The following is a 22099-nucleotide window of genomic DNA, read 5'->3' as shown; positions in this document are numbered from 1 at the left end:
ACTGGACAGGTAATATGCAGAAAGACATTTCTCCCATCGCTTTTGATCTGTAAACAGTTTTGGGGCAGGGGGAAGAAGCAGAAAAAATGACAAAAAACCTCTGTGCTAGTTGGGCAATCTGAATTTGCTGGTATGTGATGGAATCCCACATGCAAATTGTGACAGTCTGTTATCCCACTGTGTGTTGTGTTCCTTGTTGCTGTATGGGTGTGAGGCTGTGCACACTCCAGGGGGCTAGTGCACAACTGTGTCACATAGTTCTGATTTCTCTGCTTCTGAGGACTTTCCATTTAAATCCGCCTTGATGTTCCCACACTAGTGTGTGGCGCTTGATGGGACGCCTTCATGCTATGTGTTGTTGTCTGTCCCCCCCCCCCGCCCCCATCCTCAGTTAGTACTTCTTTGCCCTTTGGAAGTTACAGGAACTAGATGTCCATTATGGACAGGTATGCAAGGATTAGTTTACCTGTGCATGCACACCTGGTTTCCCCCCTTCATTTAAATGGTTTTGTTCACAGAGTATTGCAACAACAAAATTTTACCAAAGCCAAAACTTCACGCATGTTTCATGTAAGGGAAAACAGACAATTTTAAAATTCATTTTTGAAATCATGTTTTTCAATTTACTGATTTTGCACAGAGCAGCATTTAAAATGATGTTCATATGACGCACCAGCCCTGCCAAGTTCAGAACCAACAGCTCACCCTAGAGAGGGCAAAGAATGACCGGACAGGGCAAGGCAGGGGAGTCTCTGATCTCCAGACCCTTCCCCTGCCCCCCAACACAGAAAGCCACAGTGTGGCCCAGAGAATAACATAAACAGTACTTTATTATTTTATTTTTAAAGGTCAAATTTATTAGGAGATTAAGAGATGTATTATACATGGACTATAAATACAGCACAGCTGACTTTATTCACAGTCAGACACAGAAACAGCCAATGCCAACCTATTTTGTGGACACCCTTGTTCTTTTGTTCCAAGAAAAGTTTGCACCATAAGACTTGGATTTAGGTTTTGGAATCCTCTGCTCTTGAACATCATAGCTCCGGCCATTTCCCCCCCCCCCAGCAAAGGCTATAGCAGCTTCTTTCGTAGAAAAGGTCATCAACACATTGGACAGAGGATCCGCGGAAGATGCCCAGCCCACCAGTGGGTTTTCCCAGCGCTCCCTTGTGTCAAATTCTATCTTCCATTTTTTTGTATTGTTAACACCAGCTTGCATGGCATCACGGGCTGGAACAAAAATGTGAACTTTTCTGGTTTTGATATACTCCTCTGGTACACCTGTTAAAGGTGAAATGTCCAACTTTTCATCGGCTGTGATGAGTTGCATGTCTTGAGCTTGGTCCTGTGCCAGCCGCCATGTGGAAGTGTTCAGTGACCCGGGTCCGAAGCCACTGGTGGAGGCCACGGCTGCTACTTCTCTCCCTGCCCTGCGCGCCAAGTGCCTCGCAGCCGCTGACATTGAGAGCTCCTGCAGAAGCAGCACCGCCGCCATGTTAGTGCAAACAGCTGCTGCGGAGACGGGCATAAACAGTACGTTTCACACACACCCATAAGGGGTTGGACTAATGGCCCTTTGGGTCTCTTCCAACTCTGCAATTCCCTGATTCTAAGCATACACAACCCAGGGACACAAAACATGGAGACTGTTTTTCTTTCCCCACTTTTCCTGCAAAGGCCATTTTTCTTTTTGACCACTGCAGTTTTGCACAAGAGCAGTTCTGTACAAAACAGCTGTTTTAAGAGTAAAAACAAATTACAGCAAATGTGCCTTTCTCTGCACATGCCAGGAGTAAGCATGGTGCATCCTTTCTTTTGGGGCTGATGGAAACAAAATGGTTTGGTTGTGCTCAGGTGATGCAAAAATGGAAGAGAAGGGCATGGAGCTAAGACGGCGCACAGCAAAACTTCCCAACGCACATAAAGGCCCCCCCAACCTGGCCACCTAATCTGCTTGCCCAAGGAACATGATTTCCCCTTATCACATCATCTGCAGAACGAGGAAAGGGTAAACTAAATGGGGAAGAAAGTATGGGCTGCCATTTAGATGAGGATGGTGCAAACACACACACACACACACACACACACACACACACACCCCTCTGGCTGGGGTTCATTGGATCCACTTTAAATTGCCATACGTACATACCTTAGAATCATAGAATTGTAGACCCAATTGGAAGGGACCCAAAGGGTCATCTAGTTGAACCTCCTGCAACGCAGGAATCTCAGCTGAAGACAACAGTCATCCAACATCTGTTTAAAAACTTCCAGTGAGGTTCAGAAACCTTCACTGCCTTCTGAGGTAGTCTGTTCCGCCATCAAATAGCTCACCAGGCTGTTCCTAATAAGGATCAGGTCCATGGAACAAAACCCCCTGCTTTGGCTTCTCTGTTGCACTGAACCTTCCCGAGAACACCCTCCCATATTTAGGGGAAGCTTTCAGTTACCCTCTGAAGCTCTTTGCTCCCCACAACGAATTTTGGTCCAAAGACTAGACTGCAAAGATGCAAAGCATGAGTCATAATTGTGGCAGATTTAATTTAATTTTAAACATAACAAATGAAAACTCATCAAACAAGAATCCCCGGTTTGGGTTCCTTTCTGTAAGTGCTGCGTCTTGAAGAGCTGATCCTCCATCTGCACCAAAGGAGGCTCTGAAAGACAAATTGTTTGCAGGTGTGGAAGTGCATCTGCATCTTTGCTGATTGATTCCAGTCCTGCACTTTTGATTTTCCATCCTGCATCCTGAAGGCAGCATGCAGAATAGGATAAGGATTAAACTGGAATGAAATGAAAACAGAAGGTAAAGGATAGCAATAAAATAGCAACATAAAATGTATAATCTTAAACCAGTTGTTTCCAAATTGGGCACTACTGCCTCTGGGGGGGGGGGCATAGTATTACTCGGGTAAGTGCATGAGCTACTACCGGTATTTATCTTATTTATTTGTTTGTTTTATTTCATGAAACTTATACACCACTTGCTTGTAAAAACAAACAAACAAACAAACAAACAAACAAACAAACAAACAAACCTCAAAGCAGTTTACAAAAAGGAAAAAAATGATAAAACCAAGAAAAAAATTACAATACTTTAAACCATACAAAAACTTAAAATACAAAAACCGATTAAAATTCACAGGTAAAACCAAGCCCTGGAGAAAACCTTACCTGCTACCCGGTTGTGTGAAGTTCCAAAATCCCCACATAGGTAGGAATAAGTGTTTCCTCCCAGGCCCACATGGGGCTCTGCACCACTGGGTTTGCCCACACCACTTCCACCCCATTTTCCATCTTGATGCAGTTGTTGGGTCTCTGGGGCCTGGGGCTGGCTGGCGAGCACTTTTCTAGTGGAGCTGGCACTGAAGAGGGCCCAGAAGGACCATGAGCTGCTGGATCTTTCAGCTTGTGGAAGCAGAAAGGAAAACAGATCAGTGGTGAGACAGCTTGGATGACCACATACATACGAAAAATTGCAAAGAAAGGGGTGCTTGGGAAAGAGCTGGCATGAATTCATGGGCAGAGCATTAACTGGTTTTTTGTAGGGATTAAATAAGGAGGGGGAGAACCATCTCTGTCACTTTGAACTCAGGTGGGATATTAAAGTATTAAATAGATGAATAATAAACACAGTGAATGTAATGTATTCGCTGTACAATTCCGGGTATGGATACAGTTTGCTATCGCCTCATAAGTGCTTTAGTGCAAATTCAATTATTTATTTCAAGGAAAAATTAATTATGGGGCGGGGAAGATACCTTCCCTACCCACTTATTTAGGCAAAACGTTGTGTGATGTATACCCTCCACCACCCCAAATCAATCACCCCACATTGTGGAAAGTCAGTTGCAATTCTGCTTGTAGCTTTCCAGGGAACGTCAGTGTTGCAGTAACCTGCTTGGAAGCAGCCGCAGTTCAAGTGTCACAGGTCTCCCAGTGAGCAGGGCCCAAGCTCCACAGGTGCATTCTAGGGGATGCCCTGGAACCCGCAAAGCACAGGGTTTTGCAACAAACTCAGGAGGTTCTTCAGCAGACCGCACCGTGTGGCAGGGTTCCTTGTTGCTTTATCTGGCCCAAGGAAACCTACCCACCCCACACAGATACATTAAAACCAAGGGGGGCAAGAAACGTTTTTAAAACACCTCACCCACTTCTAAAAGGCCACAGATAGTTAAAGGCCAAAGGCCTGGGTTACAGAGAAAAGTTTTCGCTTGGCGCCTAAAGATATAAAATGATGGTGCCAGGTGAGTCTCCCTGGGGAGAGCATTCCACAAATGGGGAGTCATCGCAGAAAAGGCTTGTTCTCGTGTTGCCACCCTCCAGACCCTCGAAGAAGGGCCTCAAATGAGGATCACAGGAAGTTCGGCAGGGGTGGGGGGGTTGCAAAGTTAGTTTTGCTCCTACCTCACACCCTCCAGTTTCCTCCAAAACTGAGCGCAACAGTCGAATGTATTCAGCAGTGGCTTTAAGCATATCAACTTTGCTGGGCTTCCGGTCCTTCGGAATCAGTGGCACGATAGCTTTGAGCTTGGAAAAGCAACTGTTCAAGTTCTTTATCTGTGTGTGGGTTTTTTTTTTTAAAAGCAAGCAATTAAAGCCGAGAGATTAGTGTCTCCTGAGCCCTTCAAGCCGGAGAAACTTTTCCTTCCTTTGCACTCATCCTGTGATGAGCAGTTGGGAAGAGCTCCCTCCCCTCCCATCACCTGTCCTTCCAGATGTGCATTTTTACTAACCTGTTCATGAAACCAAATTACGACTCATTTTCTTCACTTTGGCTGCCTGCTAATTGGACATGATATTGGGGTGGCTAACCTGTGGCTCTCCAGATGCTGGACTAACTTCCATCAGCACCTGCCCAACTTGGCCAACCGTGAGGGCTGATGAGAGATGGAGCCTCAAAAGCATCTGGAGGCCCACAAAAGACACCCCTGTTTACTTTCAAGATTTGGCCTGAGGGCAGAGGGACAGAGATTCAAACTCCAGTTTTGCCATATGCTTAATAATCCTGTTGCTGTTGCTGTAATTGCTGCAGGTTTGGGCATGTCAAACAACACTTAAGACAGCAGAGTTTTTAAGGGAGATGAAAGTGGTTTGGGAGAGGTTTCACTTCACATTACTATGGTTATTATTAGGAATAACTTTCTGATGGTAAGAGCTGTTCGAGAGTGGAAGGTGGTGTCTCCATTTGATGTTTTTAAATAGAGGTTGGATGGCCACCTGTCTAGGATTATTTAGTTGTGATTCCTGCATTGCAGGGGTTGGGCTAGATGACCCTTGGAATCCCCTCCAACTCTACAATTCTATTATTCTAATTACTTGCTATTCACTCTAAGGCCCCAGAACAGTTACAACAATTAAAACACAGTTTAAAACAACTCTTTGCATGCGTGCACACCCACTCACACCCACCCACCCCTTGTTTTTGTCTTTAATTAAATAGATTTTGCCTTGTTTTTGTCTTTAATTTTTGACACAACACAAATACTTGCCAGAGACAGAAGCGGAATGAGTATGACATTATGAGCCTCTTTCAGCCTCCCTTCAACTCCCAAGTAACTATTGCCATTTGCCTTCTGCCAAAGTCTGATGCAACCAGGTTGCCGAACTAACCTCCTCAAAGTTTACCCAAGCTATCTAAAGTAAACAGTTAGCAATGGCTGATTTTCTGATAAGAATAAAAGCTATTTTATTGCTGTGTCCTGACAGCTTTCCTGGAGGAATTGGCAGAAGGAAACAGTTCTTCCCCCAGAAGACAAAATATTCCAGGAAGTGTTGGCTGGTGGCAACTGAGGAATGGCCATCTGGGTACAGAAAAAGAGCATCTCTTTCCCTACCAAGCCCCAAGGAATCAACTTGTAAAATGCAATGACCACTCCATACAGCTTGCAAGGCTTCAATGACCATCTATCTGGGGTATGGCAAATGTTGACATTTACCGGTAGTTCTTAATCTTTGGGGAGGCTAGTGGGAAAAGTCAGAAAATTTGGGCACTTCCCCCATTTCCTGGCACATTTTGAGCCCAATGTCATCCTCATTTCCACAATTTAACACTAAAGAATGGCTTTTACCATGTACTCAGAGTAAATATTGAAAATCTGCCCCCAGGATCCAGTAATTCCTGAAATTCACCTGCACATCTCCAAAAACCCATCAGTAAATGACCTGTTTTCACACTCATTTACTTGTCAATGTTGGCATTTGCTTGTACCAGCACATTCACATCCAACTCTGACTCAGCCTTTGACCACCTCAGAGACTAAAGTGTGTTTCACATTGTTACCCCACCAATTGCTTGAAGAAAACTAAAGAGAAGACTAGAGAGCAGGAAGTATTTTGAAATCATTAGCAGATTTCCTTATGCTCATCATGACCAGGATTTTCTTAGCATAATGTTCGGGAACAGCCTTTCCCCAACCGGCTGCTTTCCTGGTGTCTGGGAATACAACTCCCATGAGCCCCAGCCAGAACTGACATGTTTCCATCAGCCGCAGCTTCATATGACCAGGCTGGCTGGTGCTGATAGAAGCTGTAGTCCAAGATGTCTGGAAGGCCAGAATGGGGAAGGCTGTCAGCTGGCAGGTGTTTCCCCCACCCATTTCCCCAGGCTCCTCCTTCCACCAGTTCATTCAGCCCCTGTAAAACTGGCAGATGTTTTCATTTATGAGAGCCATCTTCAAATATCTGAGGGGCAAGCTTGTTTCCTCCTCCAGAGAGTAGGACTGAACCAATGGATTCAAATGACAAGGAAGGAGATTCCAGCAAAACGTTAGGAAGAACTTTCTGAGGGGAAGAGGCTCTTTGACAGTGGAATGGACCTCCTTGGAAGGTCGGTGGACTCTCCTTCATTGGTGGTTTTTAAGCAGAGGTTGGATGGCCACCTGTCATGGATGCTTTAGGTGAGATTCCTGCAGGTGGTGCAATGGGTCGGTGTTAACCAGAAGGTGGGTGGTTGGAGCCCACCTGGGGACAGCTTGGGGCAGGATTCTTGCAATGCAGGAGCCTGGACTAGATGGCACAACTCTACTATCCTATTATTCTGTAACTAGGAGGACAGAAACTCTTGTGGCTTCATACAGTGGACAGCTCCTTGGAATTAAGTTCTACTGTGTGTCCAACAGGGCTCACTCTCAAACCTCAGTCTCTGTGTCTGCTTACCCTCTCTCTCTCTTTAGCGTTCGCTGCTTGCCTCCTTCCCAGGACCTGATCCTGGTTCACCGTGGGAAGGTAGACACCAGAGGACTTCTTCTTCATTCGGGTGATGGGGGCCTTGGCAGGCATGGGGCCAAAGTGTTCATTCAGCATCTCACCCAGGATCACAGCCGAAGGTGCCGGGGCAAGCTGGGGCAGCAGCTGGGTTTCTTGCTTCGCCATCCTCACTCCCTGGATATGACAAAGCAGAGCTGTTGAGCATCAGGAGGAGCCTGGTCATGGCCAGAGAGTCACCAGCTGCAGGTAAAACCCACCTTGCCACATTTCAGGGAGGGGGGACCAGCTAGGGATGGAGGAGAAAGTTGCAGCACTTAATGTTTAAATCCACACTTTAAAAAAAGAGGACCAAAACACAGCTAACTTTTGGAATTTGCACTTTTCCACATTTTGCAATGCAGTTCTCCAGCCAAAAAACATTTATGAAAACACACACATTAGGGGGAAGTCTGCATACAAATATATTTGGCAGAACAAACCAAATGTGAATATATTAGGAGGAATTGTTTTTTAAAAATATGTGCATTAGTTTGTATGCAAAGCTGCATACAAACGTGCTGATTAGGACAAATTTGCACTGAAATGCTGATGAAGTTTCAGGGGAATATTTTTCCGGGAGGGGGGGGAATAACTCTGAAATTGCAGAAATATGGAGAACCAAATTTAAGAATGGAAAAATGAGACTCTGACAGAACCAAACTTGACCCTTCCATCCCTAGTGACCAGCTATATTGTTTATATATATTCATTTATTGCATTTATATTCCATGTTTTTCTCCAAGGAGCTCAAGGTGGCATATACATGTTTCACCCCCTTCTCCTTTAATCCTCACAACAGTGACTGGCCCAAAGTCACCCAGTGAGCTGCATCATGGCTTACCGAGGATTTGAATCTTGGTCTCCCAGGCCCTAGTCCTACACTCTAACCAATATAGCACACATTATAAATTCTTAAATGCAGCTTTCCCTTATTGTCAACTTGTCAGATAAGGCTGCTTTATTCACTCCAACATTTTTAGTTTCATCACTGAGGCATCTAACCAATGTATTTGTTAGCTGCACGAAATGATTGGCCTTATCTCTTCTCTCTGTTAATTAAAATGAACTTAGCTCAACTAAAGCTATTAAAAAAAACTTAGCTCTGTTTTTGCTAATGAGTTCAACAAGTGTTTAAATCCAAACCAGTTCAAACCAACAAGCAGTGGCGTAGCGTGGGTTGTCAGCACCCGGGGCAAGGCAAGTAATTTGCGCCCCCTAACCCGTGGATTTGCGCCCCCTAACCCGTGGATTTGCCCTAACCCCAGATGTTGCGCCCGGTGCGGTCGGCCCCCCCTGCACCCCCCACGCTACGCCACTGCCAACAAGTGCAGAGTAATAAAGATAAATCATCCATGTTTACATGTGTAGGTGTTCCACACCCACACCTCTGCTGCGTATTCTTTTTCTGCTCTGAAGAAGACAGACAGAAGAGGAAGAAGAAAGCCTATGAACATTCAGAATGGAGGGGGAAAGACTAGGCAGAGGGGGCGGGTCCCCCCCCCCCCCCATTGTGCTGGCTGTGGTTGGTGAGGGTTGCAGCAGGCCCAGGAAAGCAGATCTTGGCCCATTGCAATTAGGCTCCAGGGATGATGAGTGTTAGGAGAGGGATTCAGCTAGTCCATGGGTAGGCAAACTAAGGCCCGGGGGCCGGATCCGGCCCAATCGCCTTCTAAATCCTGCATGCAGAAGGTCCAGGAATCAGTGTGTTTTTACATGAGTAGAATGTGTCCTTTTATTTAAAATGCATCTCATTGCTGACCCCTGAGTCTGACCAGCGCCAGAGGCTAGTCTGACCAGATGGGTCTCCTGGTGTCTTCCAGGATAAGAGTCTGGGGGCTCATCCAGACTTCCTTTCATGCTGTGCTGTCCAGGCTTTAAAGCCTCATGTCCAAGCAGTTCTGTTGTTGTTGCGGCAGCGCTTTCCACAGGAAAATCTGAATTTCACCGCCTAATTTGAGTTAATGGCAATCCACGGAAAACCTGATTGCCATTTGCTCTGATTCAGCAGCAAAACACAGGTTTAACTGGGCAAAGTGCAGGAACAACCCCCCCCCCCCCGAATGCTCAAACGTGGAGCTTTAAAGGCTGGACCTGCGCCTAGAAAGGTGGCACCAAAGGAAGTCTGGACGAGCTCTGACTTGGCTGCAGGGTCCTTTCCGTGGTCCTGCTTCTGCAGTGAACGACAAGCTCCAGAAGGTGTCACTAGGAGACTGCTGCTCAACCCTCCAGTATTTATACAGTGCAGAGGATTTCAAGCTTTTTGGGTCCACGGCTCCCTTAACCAACTACATTCTTTCTGCAGCTCCCCTGTGGGGCTCAGGAGCCCAGTTATGTCATCCCTCGCCTGCCGAGCTAGCAGCATCTCACCCCTTTTTCGAACACCTTCCCTTGTGGAGCATTCCCTCCGCCTCCTCTCCTTGAGAGTCCTCTGGGCAGTCGCTGCTGCCGCCCCTGGCCTCTGATCAGCTCCCCACCCCCATCCTAAAGAGAGGTGCCTCCTCCCACTGCCCCACAGGGGCCTGGGAAGCACCCCCTGGCCAGCCCCAGAGGCAACTTTCACCTGGGGAGCTTGTAGCCAGGACTGCTGCAACAAACAGCTTTGCAAGCCTTTGGGAGGCAGAGATGCAAGAGGGAATCAAAGGAGCGAGGGAAGGAAACGGGGACAGAGTCCAGTGTTGCCCGCGGCACCCCTGGCCATCATTCAAGGCACCCCAGGGGGCCACAGCACACTGGTTGAAAACTTACTGATATATTGAGCTCACACAGGGCACTAATTAATCCCTTCTTAACATATAGGGAGGAAACTGCCCGTTGAGGTTTCGTCGGCAGGGCTGCACTTCCATGTTTGGAATCTGGTGTGTGTGTCCATCCCGGGACCATTTATGTCAGGAGTTCTCAAACCTCTGGGGGCCCCTGCACCCTTGGTTCCATAGACTCACCCCCAATGCACCATACTCTATAAAAAGGATTATTAAGAACAATGGTTTTCCTGACCCACTAAGGAAGATATTAGCATAGTAACTTTCAAAGGAGTAACAATTAATTGCACATTTATTCAAAATCAAATTAAAACTGTTTAGTTTAATTAATTCAAGAAAAGTGATGAACTTGACCCAACGATACCAGCTTTTCAAAGTCTGGTAGTCATTTACACCTCCAGAGCCCCCACGCTGCCCCCTTGCCTCTTAGCATCACCCCCCCCCGGTAATCCTCCCCAGGGGGCGTCACTTTGGGAACCACTGACCTATGTTACTGGCAGCACAGATTGCCCATGTGTAACCAATTCCTTTTACCGCCAGCTGTGACTCCTGGACAGAGGTAGCCTGGCATCAGTCATTCATACTCTGGCTAGACTGCTGTAATGTGGGGTACATGGGGCTGCTCTTTAAGATGGTTCAGAAACTGAACTTTAGGCCAAAGGACACCTGCCAGGGTGTCAAGTTGGGGCCGGGCATTATGAGTCTATAGCACCAACACTATGCCAACTGCATCAGATCCCAGTTCATTTCTGGGCTCTATGCAAAGTGTAGATTTTGACCTTTAAAGCTTTGGACCACTTTCCCCACACATGAAGTTCTTCAAGAGAACTCATTGTGCAGGGTCTCCAAACTGCATGAGGTGTGGTCTTAGAAATATGCTTTGGGGTGTGAGGAATCCAAATCTGCTATAATTTTTGTGATTGGGCAACATTTAGCTTGGTAAGTCTACATTTGGTGAAGAAGCACATCAACTGCTTTCAGAAAACCAAAGAATTATAATTATAATTTTACATTCTGAAAATGTCAGGTAATACTAAATAATAATAAATAAATAAAAATAATATAGAATATAGCTGAAAGTAATTTGCAATAATTTTTAATCATTTCTATGTATTTTTACACATTTACTAAGTAAAACTAAATTATATTAATTTAATCAAAATATATTTTGAGTTCTCAAGTCATGTTCCAACTTTTTAGCACCCCTCGTTCTGAGGATTTGAAAGTCGAAAAATTCAACTTGCCCTAGCCATGACAAGTGGCAATAGTGCTGCTTGGGCCACACTTTAAGGCAGAAGTTTGTGGCTTCACTCGGCAGGAGTGCCCCCAAATGCAGCAGAATTGGCACACTGGTGTTTGAAAGAAGTAAAGCAATGCCATCTACAAAGAGGGTCTCCCCTTAGATTGCCCACCTGCACAACTTCTACCACAGAAGGAGGCTTCTCAGTGGTGGCCCCTCAACTTCACCTGATAAAGACTTTCCCACCAGATGCTTGTGGGAAACCAGCAGGCAGGATTTGAATGCAAGACCACCCTCCCCTCCTGTGGTTTCCACTGGTGTTCAGAAGCATTTCTGTCAACAACAGGAACTGTGGAGGCACAGCATAGACATCATGGCTGGCAGCCATCAATAGCCCTCCTCCATGAATTTGACAAATCTTCTTTTAAAGCCATCTAGATTGGTGGCCATCACTGTCTCTTGTGGGTGCCTGTTCCATAGTTTAATTGTGCACTGAGTTAAGGAAGACTTCCCTTTTATCTGTCCTGCATCTTCCAACCACAAGCATCACTAGATGCCCATGAGTTCCACCATTAGGAAGGAAGGAAGGAAGGAAGGAAGGAAGGAAGGAAGGAAGGAAGGGAGAGAGGGAGGAAGGAAGAAAAACTACTACTTGGGTGTCCCGTCAGTGCCACAGACTTTTTCAGTTTCCCAGATTTTTACATCCAGCCTGCTTCTCTCTGCTGGTTTCTTCTTGTACCGATACCTTCCCTACCCCAGAAAAGTCCCAGGTATATGATACAGTTAAAACAGTTAAACAAAATTCTACACTCTAGCCCCAAAACAGTAATTCCATGCTACACATTACAGGGAGAACACCAAAATACAATTCTTCAGTTTTCAAAAGGTGCAGTTTGAGCAGCCAATGGAAGCTGTAAAGAAAAAGTACCCCCCACCCCTCTGGAGAGGGAGTCCTACTGGGACGGCACTCTTAAACCCCCCCTCCAAGAGTTGCAGAAAGGTCTTCTCTATCAGTCTTAATCTTTGGCTGGCCTGTGGTGTTGCTCCATTTTAAATAATTTTCATTACAATTGCACATTCTTGCAAGAGCTTAACAAAGGGTACAGAATACATCAACACATAGATGGTGCCAGTCTCTCTCTAAATCCTAACTACCAGGGCTAAACAATATAACACCTCCTTTCTCTGCTGCTGAAAAAGGGGGTGGCCCTGAGTCTCAGCCTGCAGAGTGGCTGGGGAAACCCAGCCAGATGGGTGGGGTACAAATAATAAATTATTATTATTATTATTATTACATACTTCAAGAGAAGTTGACAGGTACTTTACCACCACTGCTAGGCATTTGGAAACCCTAAAGTGAACCCTGTACTTACAGACTTGAAGAGACCAGCAGGCCCCTTGGCTCCCTGTTTTCCTCAGCCCAGTCCAGTGTATCTCAGGTGATTGCCTGCTTGCCCTAATGAAGGCTTCCAAATCACTGAAAACCTGTGTTGGGAAGAACCACACCTGAGGCTTTCTCTGTTAAAGGCCCAGGAGACTTCAGCTAGCCTCTTCTAGCTTTGCCCCCACCGGCTTTGCCCCCTGGGTTGTTGCTTCTGTTGGTGGGGCGCAATATAGCCTTTGCTGCGACCCATAGATGTGAGCTGAGCTAGAATGCACTGAAGTGCCTCAACATCAGCTGCAACTTCTGTCAGCCCCAGATGTTGTAGCCCAACATCTGGGGGGCACTAGGTGGGCAAAGTCTGACCTGTCCCTCTGGGGAGGCGATGGCAGCTGGCAGGGTTGGCTGGCTGAATGGCAGCCCTTTGCCAGGGACAATGGGAGAGCGCCCCAGCATGCTGTTTCAGTGGCCGGGAAAGCAAGCCCCCCAGAGATTCTCCCTGAGAAAGAGCGGCAGAAGAGGCACCTGCTGGGTCCTTCTGAGACGCCTCCCCACATCGTGGACCTAGCCAGGTTTCTGCCTGGTGCTGCAGCTGCATTTTGAGCAGAATACACCTTAGGGGGCAGCAGCGCATTGCCCAGTGCTAGGAGTGTGCTTAACTGTTGCAAGGGCTTATATAACTGCCTTTGTTTCAGCCGGAGTAGGACATCTCTGGGCAAACGCGCCTCTCCGATTCTCTCAGCTCATCGCATCTCTCCGGCATGCCGACCTGCACGCGCCTCTTCCCCCTGGGGGGGCGCAGCGGATGCTGAGGGGGTCCTTTCTGTGCTGCACATGGGCCTGCAGGGGGATTGGTGCCCCGCCCCGCACCAAAGCCTCCTCGCTTCTAAGCCTATAAGAACGAGAAACCTGCTCTGAGACAGCTGGACTGTGGACAGGGCAGTTGTGCGGGGCCAGGCCTGCCAGCTGATTCGGAGGAAGCCTGTCCTGCGCCTTTAAGAGAGGGTCAGCAGGCGAACATTTTCCCAGCCCAGGGAGAAATATCAGCTCAGCTCAGGTGTGCAGTTCACACAGTTGCAATCATTTGGAGTGGGAATGTGGGGAGCCTGCAGCTTCGCCCAAACCCCTCTGCTGCAGCCTGGACAGCCCCAGCTTTTTGGAGGGAGCACTTTTTCATTTAGTTACTTCACTTATCTCCACAGAGCTTTGAAGCTCACCAGATGGGGCCAGGCACCGTCTCTCAGCTGAACCTACCTCACAGGGTCCTTGTGAGGACAAAACGAAGAGGGGAGACCTTGAGCTCCCAGGGGAGACGTGAGATATAAATGGAATAAATTAATTTTTAAAAGTTATGAATTGCTTTCCACGAAACATCTCAAAGTGATTAATGGCAACATAGGGACTGTGGCCAATAAGGACTGAGGCCAATAGGGACAGATGTTACTTAGGAATAATCATAAGGAACATAGCAGACCTAGTAAAAGAGGTGAAAATCTTTTCCCCTGCCACGAAAAAGGCTCTGCTCATCTCTCTTGCTCAGCCATGAGACATTTGTAGTACCGAAGAGCAGTCAGTCAGTCAGTCAGTCAGTACCTTGTGGAGAGTAAAGACCTGGCTAAGGCATGGTGATGACAGGGGAGCATCTCAATGGGCTCTGCCTACTGAGTGTGCGCAGAAAAACTGCATTGGAAACGAGGAGGAATTTGAGAAGGAAATGCTGGAAAGGTTTTCAGCAAATGTAAAAAAAAAAACAACCTTTAGATTTTTTAAAAAATAAGAAGGAAAATGGCATATTCTTTGTCATTTTGCAAAATATACTCATTAACTGCCTGGTTTTAGTTTTATATTTAACTTCCTGGTCTTCCAGTTATGAAAGATTTTGACAGATTTTTCTGAGCAATTGGGGTCAAAAGAAAGTACGGTAATTTAAAACAACTGTTGTCGAGACATTTCATTCCGAATCTGCTAGACAGAGCCAGGCAGAGGATGATGACAGGAGGGTTTCCTGCCCCTCCCCCGCCCCAATTCCTGGCTTCATCCCTGGTTTCTTGCACTGCAGAGGGTTAGACTCGACGACCCTTTGGGGAACTTTCCAACTCTGCAATTCTATGATTAATAGAACCTATAGAAACAATCTCGAGTCTGATACAGATGCAACCTGGGATAGGTATCTCTACAGTGGTACCTCGGGTTACAAACACTTTGGGCTACAAACTCCACTAACCCAGAAATAGTACCTCGGGTTGAGAACTTTGCCGCAGGATGAGAACTGAAATCGTGCAGTGGCAGCGGGAGGCCCCATTAGCTAAAGTGGTACCTCAGGTTAAGAACGGTTTTGGGTTAAGAACAGACCTCCAGAATGGATTAAGTTCGTAACCTGAGGTAAAAGGTAAAGGTAAAGGTACCCCCGCCCGTACGGGCCAGTCTTGACAGACTCTGGGGTTGTGCGCCCATCTCACTTAAGAGGCCAGGGGCCAGCGCTGTCCGGAGACACTTCCGGGTCACGTGGCCAGCGTGACATCGCTGCTCTGGCCAGAGCCAGAGCCAGAGCCAGAGCCACACACGGAAACGCCGTTTACCTTCCCGCTGGTAAGCGGTCCCTATTTATCTACTTGCACCCGGAGGTGCTTTCGAACTGCTAGGTTGGCAGGCGCTGGGACCGAGCAGCGGGAGCGCACCCCGCCGCAGGGATTCGAACCGCCGACCTTTCGATCGGCAAGCCCTAGGCGCTGAGGCTTTAACCCACAGCGCCACCTGCGTCCCACTGTATTTAAAAGGCTTTGAAGACAGAAGGAGATCTTCCATCAGTGCTTCCTACCCTAATATTTAACAGGAGAGGGCCTCCACTCTCTTGGCCCACTCCAGTGGGATAGTGGCCAGTTTTGATCAGCAGGTGCTCTTCCCGACAGATAGAATGTGGGTGGTCACATTGTAAGACGTTATGGTAGAGCAAAGATTTAACGCTCCCCCCTACTTGTCCTTGGGTTTCCTCCTTCAAAGAAATTATGTTTGTGTCAAGTGCTGGTTACAGCCATAAAATGGTGAGCCTTATCTTCTAGATAAGAATTAAGTAAAGGGCAAAGATTAGGGTCTACTCAGCCTCCTCTGGGCCATTTAAGTGAAAACATTATCCAAGAGCTTTGAGGTGGCGGTGGTGGTCAGGCATTCTTTGAATATCAGTTTTCCTTTTTTGTCCAGAAGGTCACCAAAGTCCGCCCTTCATATCTTTTTAAATAAAAGAAAGAAATGGGCAAGTGCCGCAGGTCCCAAGGAGATGTCATGAAGAGGGTGGTCAGATCCTGAGGAGCTCAGGGAGTTGGACCTGGGTGACCCTGGGGAGGGTCCTAGCAGGGGTGGGGGAGATGGAGTTGGGGCACGGAGAAGGCCACTAGTCCGGGGTGGGGTGGGTGGGTGGGACTGGAGTCTGGAGAGGAAGGTGGCAGGTTAGCAGAGGAGTGTCCTGTTCTTGTGACATTGGGCACTCCTAGCTGGACTCTTCCTTACTGGAAGCTGATTTATATAGTCTGTCAGACAATTGGACCAACTAGTTCAGTATTGTCTACACTGACTGGCAGCAGTTTCTCAGAGTCTCAGGCAGAGGGCATTCTGAGTCCTACGATTGAACCTGGGGCTTTCTGCATGCCAGTGGCATAGCATGGGTTGCAGCACCCGGGGCGGGACAAGTGTTGTGCCCCCTAGTGGATAGGGCAGCTGGGGGGAGACATGCACTGGGAGGGGGCTTCCTCCCTTGGGCGCTTTCCCGCCTTCCTCTTCCTCCCTCCTTGGAGGGGGTGGCGCTGCTGCCCTCCCCCTCCACAGAAGCAATCTCCTCCCTGGCCTGGGCCTCAGCCACTGCGCCCAGCACTCCCCAGACCCTTCCACTTCCATCCTTGCCCCCTCACAGACCGGGTGAGCCCTCGTACATGTGGGTGTCTGAGGAGAAGGAGGCACTGCCCCAGCCCCAAAGCACAAAGGCCCAGCCCAGGTGTGGTTTGCCTCCCCACAGCTTCAGAAGGCAGCAGGAGCTCAGCAGGGAGCCTGGTTGCGCCCCTCTCGTAATTTTGCACCTGGGGCCACTGCCCCCTGCCCTCCCCATTACACCACTGCTTCATGCAAAGCTGATGAGCTAAGGTCCTTCTGCTGGCGTCTCTTGAGAAAACGCTGTTGTGGATTTTCTTCAATTACCCACTCCAGTTGCAATGTTTAAGACAGCTTTTTATTTGGTCAGAATAACAGCAGCTGTTGGGGAGTCCACAGGACTATCAGTTGCACAGGCTTTTATAGATGCTTTACCCATGCTCAGAAATTAAGTTACATTCTCAGAGGAAAAGCATACCTAAATTGGAAGAATTTAGCTTTAGCTTTCGCTCAATTTGGCTCAAGGCTGATTTTGCCTACACAAGCTTCTTGACACTTTCTTAATACAGGCTGAAAAAGTAGATTCTCCTACCAATATCCTTTTGCACTCTCTTTTTTATATCTCTTTGTTTATGGGCTACAAGTGTCTCCGGACAGCACTGGCCCTTGGCCTCTTAAGTGAGATGGGCGCACAACCGCAGAGTCTGTCAAGACTGGCCCGTACGGGCAGGGGTACCTTTACCTTTATAAATTCAATAAATAATAAAAATAAAAATAATACCTAAGAGGCCACTGTTTTCTGCAGAAGAATTTCTGCTTAAAATCCCCAAACGATCTTTGCCTTCTCCACAGGAATGCAGAGCAGAGCTTTCAATGTGATGGCCCCTCTTTTGTGGAACAGCATCCCCCGTTGAGATATGCCAAGCACACACTATCAGGACTTTACAGAAACCAAGGAAGACATTTTTATCCAGTTAAATTAAAATGTCTCTTCTCAGCCTTTGGTGCACATTTTATATTGTTTTCAAACCCCTCAGTTGTTTCTTGTTCTCTTTAAAGCTATTTCAGCTGTTTGTATGTTATGTCTGTAAATTGCTTTAAGTCATATGGAAATGGCTACACATAAATAAATAAATAATCACCAACTTTTCATCACATCCATCTCATGTTTTCCAGGCTTAATTACTAGTTCTTCTACTCCAGGGACATCTTTCTGGAAGTAGTTTCTTGGTTACCATTAATTAAGGGAGGGGGAAAATAAGTTCGACATACGGTGGGAAACTATTATGTATTACGCTGAATGTTTCCTTTGAGAGAGAGATGGCGCCTCCATTTTGCTATTCTTGCCCACAGCCATGGATAAAACCGTCTCCTACAGATTTGCCAATACGAATCCACTTGCTGTCATTTTGAAACTGCAGGAGAGAAGGATTTCTGGTTGGCATTGCAAGAAAATCACATCAAGGTGTGTCTACCAGATCCAGCCTTTTGCTTCTGAGGGTCAGCCAGGCACTGCTGGAAAGTCCAGGAAAAGGGCATGGGGACAACTGCTGCCCATCCTGCTGTTTGCCCTCCAGCAACCGGTACTCAGAGGTAGACTGCTGCTGGCTGTGGTGGTTTCACTTAGCCACACTTCCTCAGCCTGTTGCCTTCTGGGTATTTTACATCTCCCACCAGCCCCAGTCAGCGGGGCTGTGAGATGCTGCGGCTGATGGGAGTTGCAGTTCAAAACATCCAGAGGGCAGCTGGTTGGGAAAGGCTGCACTTTGCTGTCATGGCAGATGCTCTTGAGCTAGTAATCTTCCGCAGGCATTTGTGCACTCCTTTTCAAGCCCCGCTCACCCCCACTCCCCGCTGTCCATAAGTCGCCACCACCAGCATCCCTCATCATTTCCCCAGCAGGTTCATTGGATGGTTGCCTATAAATGCATTTTGCAGCTGTGTTTTGAATCTCAGAATCGTAGAGTTGGAAGGTACCCAAAGGGTCATGTAGTGCAACCCCCTGCAAAGCAGGAACCACAGCTAAAGAATCCCCAGTTGCTACTCTCTCTCTCTTCCTCCCCTGCCCCCCATGGCTTGCAACACATTTTGCAGGGGAGGGCGGTGGCTATATTTTCCTTTGATCCCTGGAGGGGCTGTTTGCTTGAACAAAGCAGGAGCATAGCAAGCAGCTCTCCTGGCTCACTGCTGAAGAAATGTAAATAGGCACAGGAAACAATATCCTATTGGAGGCACCTAGAGTAATGTTGCTGGGAGCTCTTGAAGAAGTCAGGGAGGACTTGAAGACCAGAGGGGACTGAATTAATCACTCTGGAATGTCAAGTATCTCTTGAATGTCAAGGGATTTTTCCAGGTTGCTGTGGGTTGCTGTTGCTGTTGTTGTTTTGCAAAATTGAGCACTAAAAAATAACAGCTGCAGTTGAGGCAGAGAAAGAGAAAGGAAATGGCCTATTTAAAACAATGTATACATGATTTCTGAAGCTGCCTTGGATGCAAGCAAGCAGTGGCAGAACCAGGACAGGCTAGAAATGCTTCAAACAAACATAAATAATTGTCTCACTTAGCCATCCCATTCTGCCTCCAAAACCTTGCAAGCAGAAGGTCCCAGGCTCAGTCCAGGCAGGATTGAGAGAGACTCCCGCCCGAAATCCTGGACAGCTGCTGCCAGTCAGGGTAGACAGTACTGATCTAGATGGACCCAATGATTTGACTCAGTATAAGGCAGCTTCCTCAAACTTCCTAAAGAGTCATAGAATCATAGAGTTGGAAGAGACCACAAGGGCCATTGAGTCCAACCCCCTGCCAAGCAGGAAACACCATCAGAGCACTCCTGACATATGGTTGTCAAGCCTCTGCTTAAAGACCTCCAAAGAAGGAGACTCCACCATACTCCTTGGCAGCAAATTCCAGTGTCGAACAGCTCTTACTGTCAGGAAGTTCTTCCTAATGTTTAGGTGGAATCTTTTTTCTTGTAGTTTGGAACCATTGCTCCGTGTCCGCTTCTCTGGAGCAGCAGAAAACAACCTTTCTCCCTCCTCTATGTGACATCCTTTTATATATTTGAACATGGCTATCATATCACCCCTTAACCTCCTCTTCTCCAGGCTAAACATGCCCAGCTCCCTTAGCCGTTCCTCATAAGGCATCGTTTGCAGGCCTTTGACCATTTTGGTTGCCCTCCTCTGGACACGTTCCAGTTTGTCAGTGTCCTTCTTGAACTGTGGTGCCCAGAACTGGACACAGTACTCCAGGTGAGGTCTGACCAGAGCAGAATACAGTGGCACTATTACTTCCCTTGATCTAGATGCTATACTCCTATTGATGCAGCCCAGAATTGCATTGGCATTTTTAGCTGCCGCGTCACACTGTTGGCTCATGTCAAGTTTGTGGTCAACCAAGACTCCTAGATCCTTTTCACATGTACTGCTCTCAAGCCAGGTGTCACCCATCTTGTATTTGTGCCTCTCATTTTTTTTGCCCAAGTGCAAAAAGTTTTGTGTGGTGAGGTTCTTATGGTGCTGCAGTCTCGAACCTGGCTTCTGTGTGGAGCTGCAGGATTGTGAAATCATCCACTGACCAAGGGGCAGAACCCTCATTGAGTCTGCAGATGTTACAAAACTAGGAGGGTAGAACAGAAACTGCACCAAAACTAACAAAATGTGATCCAACATGAGACAAACAGGACAATCAGGCCATAAAACAAAATAAACCCAAAGCCCAGGATGGGCTTAGCAGTACATGCAAAAAGGTGCAGCCGGTCATAAGACATCCATGGGGTTGGTCAGAGACGCTTTGGTTTCTCAAATTTCAGCCGTGTCTCCCTGTGTGGCACTAAAATTTCATCTCCAGTGTTTTCTGTGGTCCACGTACTCGGCTGCTGATGTTCAAGTGAAGAGCTCATACATGTGCGATCTGGGCTGGTATAACATGTGAGTAGGTGTCCTTGGAAAGGATTGTGTTCAGTGGGTTGTGAGGTGACATGAAGGTACCTTCTGTGAGCTACAGTGGCTCCTTCACACAGGCAAGTCTCCCTTAATGCTGCCGTCCTCTTGTGCCCCACAAGGCGTCCTTGGAAAAGCAGAGTATTAAAAACAACAACTGGATCTTGCACACGGCACATAGGACTTACACTAAGTCCAGCCATTGATCTATTTAGCTTAGCATTGTCTGCAGCTTCTCCAGGGTTTCAGGCAGGGTTCTCTCTCAGCCCTACAGGGAGATGCCAGGGAATGAACCTGGGAGCTTCTGCATGCAAAGCAGATGCTCTACCACTAAGCTGCAGCCCTTCCCCACGGTGTGAACAACAGGCTGACAACAAATATAATCCTCAGGGTCCCTTCCAACTCTACAATTCTATGAGATATGCTCATGAAGTTTGAATTGGCCATGAGACAGATCAGGAATGAGACATTGAGGTCATAGTGGATAGCTCAATGAAGATGTCAACCCAGTGTGCAGTGGCCATGAAGAATGAGAACAGGATGCTGGACTAGATGGGCCATTGGCCTGATCCAGAAGAGCTCTTCTGATGTTCTTAGGCTGCCTGCACATTATCAGTGCAACCAGGGCAAGGAGAAGACCTGGGCAGGGATTCCAGCTGGCAACTCCAGGCTGAATGGTCCTCTCCACCAGCCCATCGTCTCCCCTTCTCTGGCTTTTTGCTGATGCATGTCATGAACTAGCTGGATGCAGAGGAGTGGTGGGAGGCACCAGCCAGGGAACCCCCAAGGGAACCCCCTGGGGAGGAAGGCTCAGAGCCAGGAGGCTGGTGGTGGGATGATGATAAGTGGTCAGAGGGAGAAGCGCTGTCAAAATTTGAAGAGGCAACAGGGTGTAGTGAGCAGGAAGAGGCTGTGGCAGAGAGCAGTCCAGAATCAGAGGCAGAGATAATGCAGGCTGTCTCCCCCTCCTGTTGTGACCAGCTCTTCTCTCCCCTGTTCTCCCAGAACCAGACGAGGTATGAAGAGGGAGGAGCAAAAACAGACAAGCCGATGGAGCCTCAGATTGCTTGGGAAGGACTTGGGGGGGGGGGAAGGATTAAACTTAAGAGAACTGTGGGAAGGTGGAGACCTTCAGTCCTCACTGCTTCCTTATTGGGGCAATATCTACTGGGAAGAGTGGCTGTGATCACTAAGCCTGCACTGTTTTGGTTTCTTTGAATAAAGAGTCAACTTCACTGACACCGCTGACCTACTCCTGACTCCAGCTTCTGACAATGCATCGCAGCACAAACGGCACTTGGGGATCTTCTGCATCAGATGATGATGGAGAACTCTTCACACCACCGGCCCTGGCTCCTGGATCATCTCCTTCCTTTCACTCTTTTTGCAGAGTGACCAATTAATTTCCTTTCCCTTTCTTTGCTGGATGCATGTTTTTCTTGCCCTTGAGACGTGTGTCTAAGCGGAAGATTCTAATTGGGGCAAAGTCAAACTACAGCCATGATGTGCCAGCAGGAAAGGGAGCCGCTCTGGCCTTTGTTTTCAGCATGCAGCTCCTCGTGCTGCCTGGAGCACCCTGAGGTCATCAGCTGGGGCACGTGTCCTGGCGTCCCCCGTCAGGCAGTGAGCTGATGCACCCAGCTGGCAGAGCCAGGCTTGCAAGAAA

At 47.6% G+C, this 22099-nt stretch overlaps 1 protein-coding gene and 1 pseudogene across 3 annotated transcripts; both read right to left on the bottom strand.

The window, feature by feature from the left end:
* Positions 1 to 833: 833 nt before the first annotated feature.
* LOC307223443 (NADH dehydrogenase [ubiquinone] iron-sulfur protein 4, mitochondrial pseudogene) lies at positions 834 to 1528 on the bottom strand (annotated as a pseudogene). The gene has a single exon. The product of its transcript is annotated as an NADH dehydrogenase [ubiquinone] iron-sulfur protein 4, mitochondrial pseudogene (transcript).
* A 1186-nt stretch (positions 1529 to 2714) lies between these two features.
* FIGLA (folliculogenesis specific bHLH transcription factor) lies at positions 2715 to 13739 on the bottom strand. Of its 2 annotated transcripts, XM_079987638.1 has the most exons (4): positions 13404 to 13739; positions 7165 to 7389; positions 3181 to 3414; positions 2715 to 2789 (listed from the first exon to the last, which is right to left on the bottom strand). In XM_079987638.1, the coding sequence occupies exons 2-3, from the start codon at positions 7378 to 7380 to the stop codon at positions 3184 to 3186; spliced, it is 447 nt and encodes a 148-aa protein (XP_079843764.1). In that variant the 5' UTR covers positions 7381 to 7389; positions 13404 to 13739; the 3' UTR covers positions 2715 to 2789; positions 3181 to 3183. The 2 variants fall into 2 exon arrangements, with proteins under 2 accessions (XP_079843764.1, XP_079843763.1); XM_079987637.1 differs by lacking the exon at positions 13404 to 13739 and having other exon boundaries at positions 7165 to 7706.
* Between the last annotated feature and the right edge of the window lie 8360 nt (positions 13740 to 22099).

This window comes from Podarcis cretensis, assembly GCF_951804945.1.
Source record: "Podarcis cretensis genome assembly, chromosome: 8".
Taxonomy (NCBI): Eukaryota; Metazoa; Chordata; class Lepidosauria; order Squamata; family Lacertidae; genus Podarcis; species Podarcis cretensis.
This window is presented reverse-complemented; position numbering and strand designations above follow the sequence as displayed.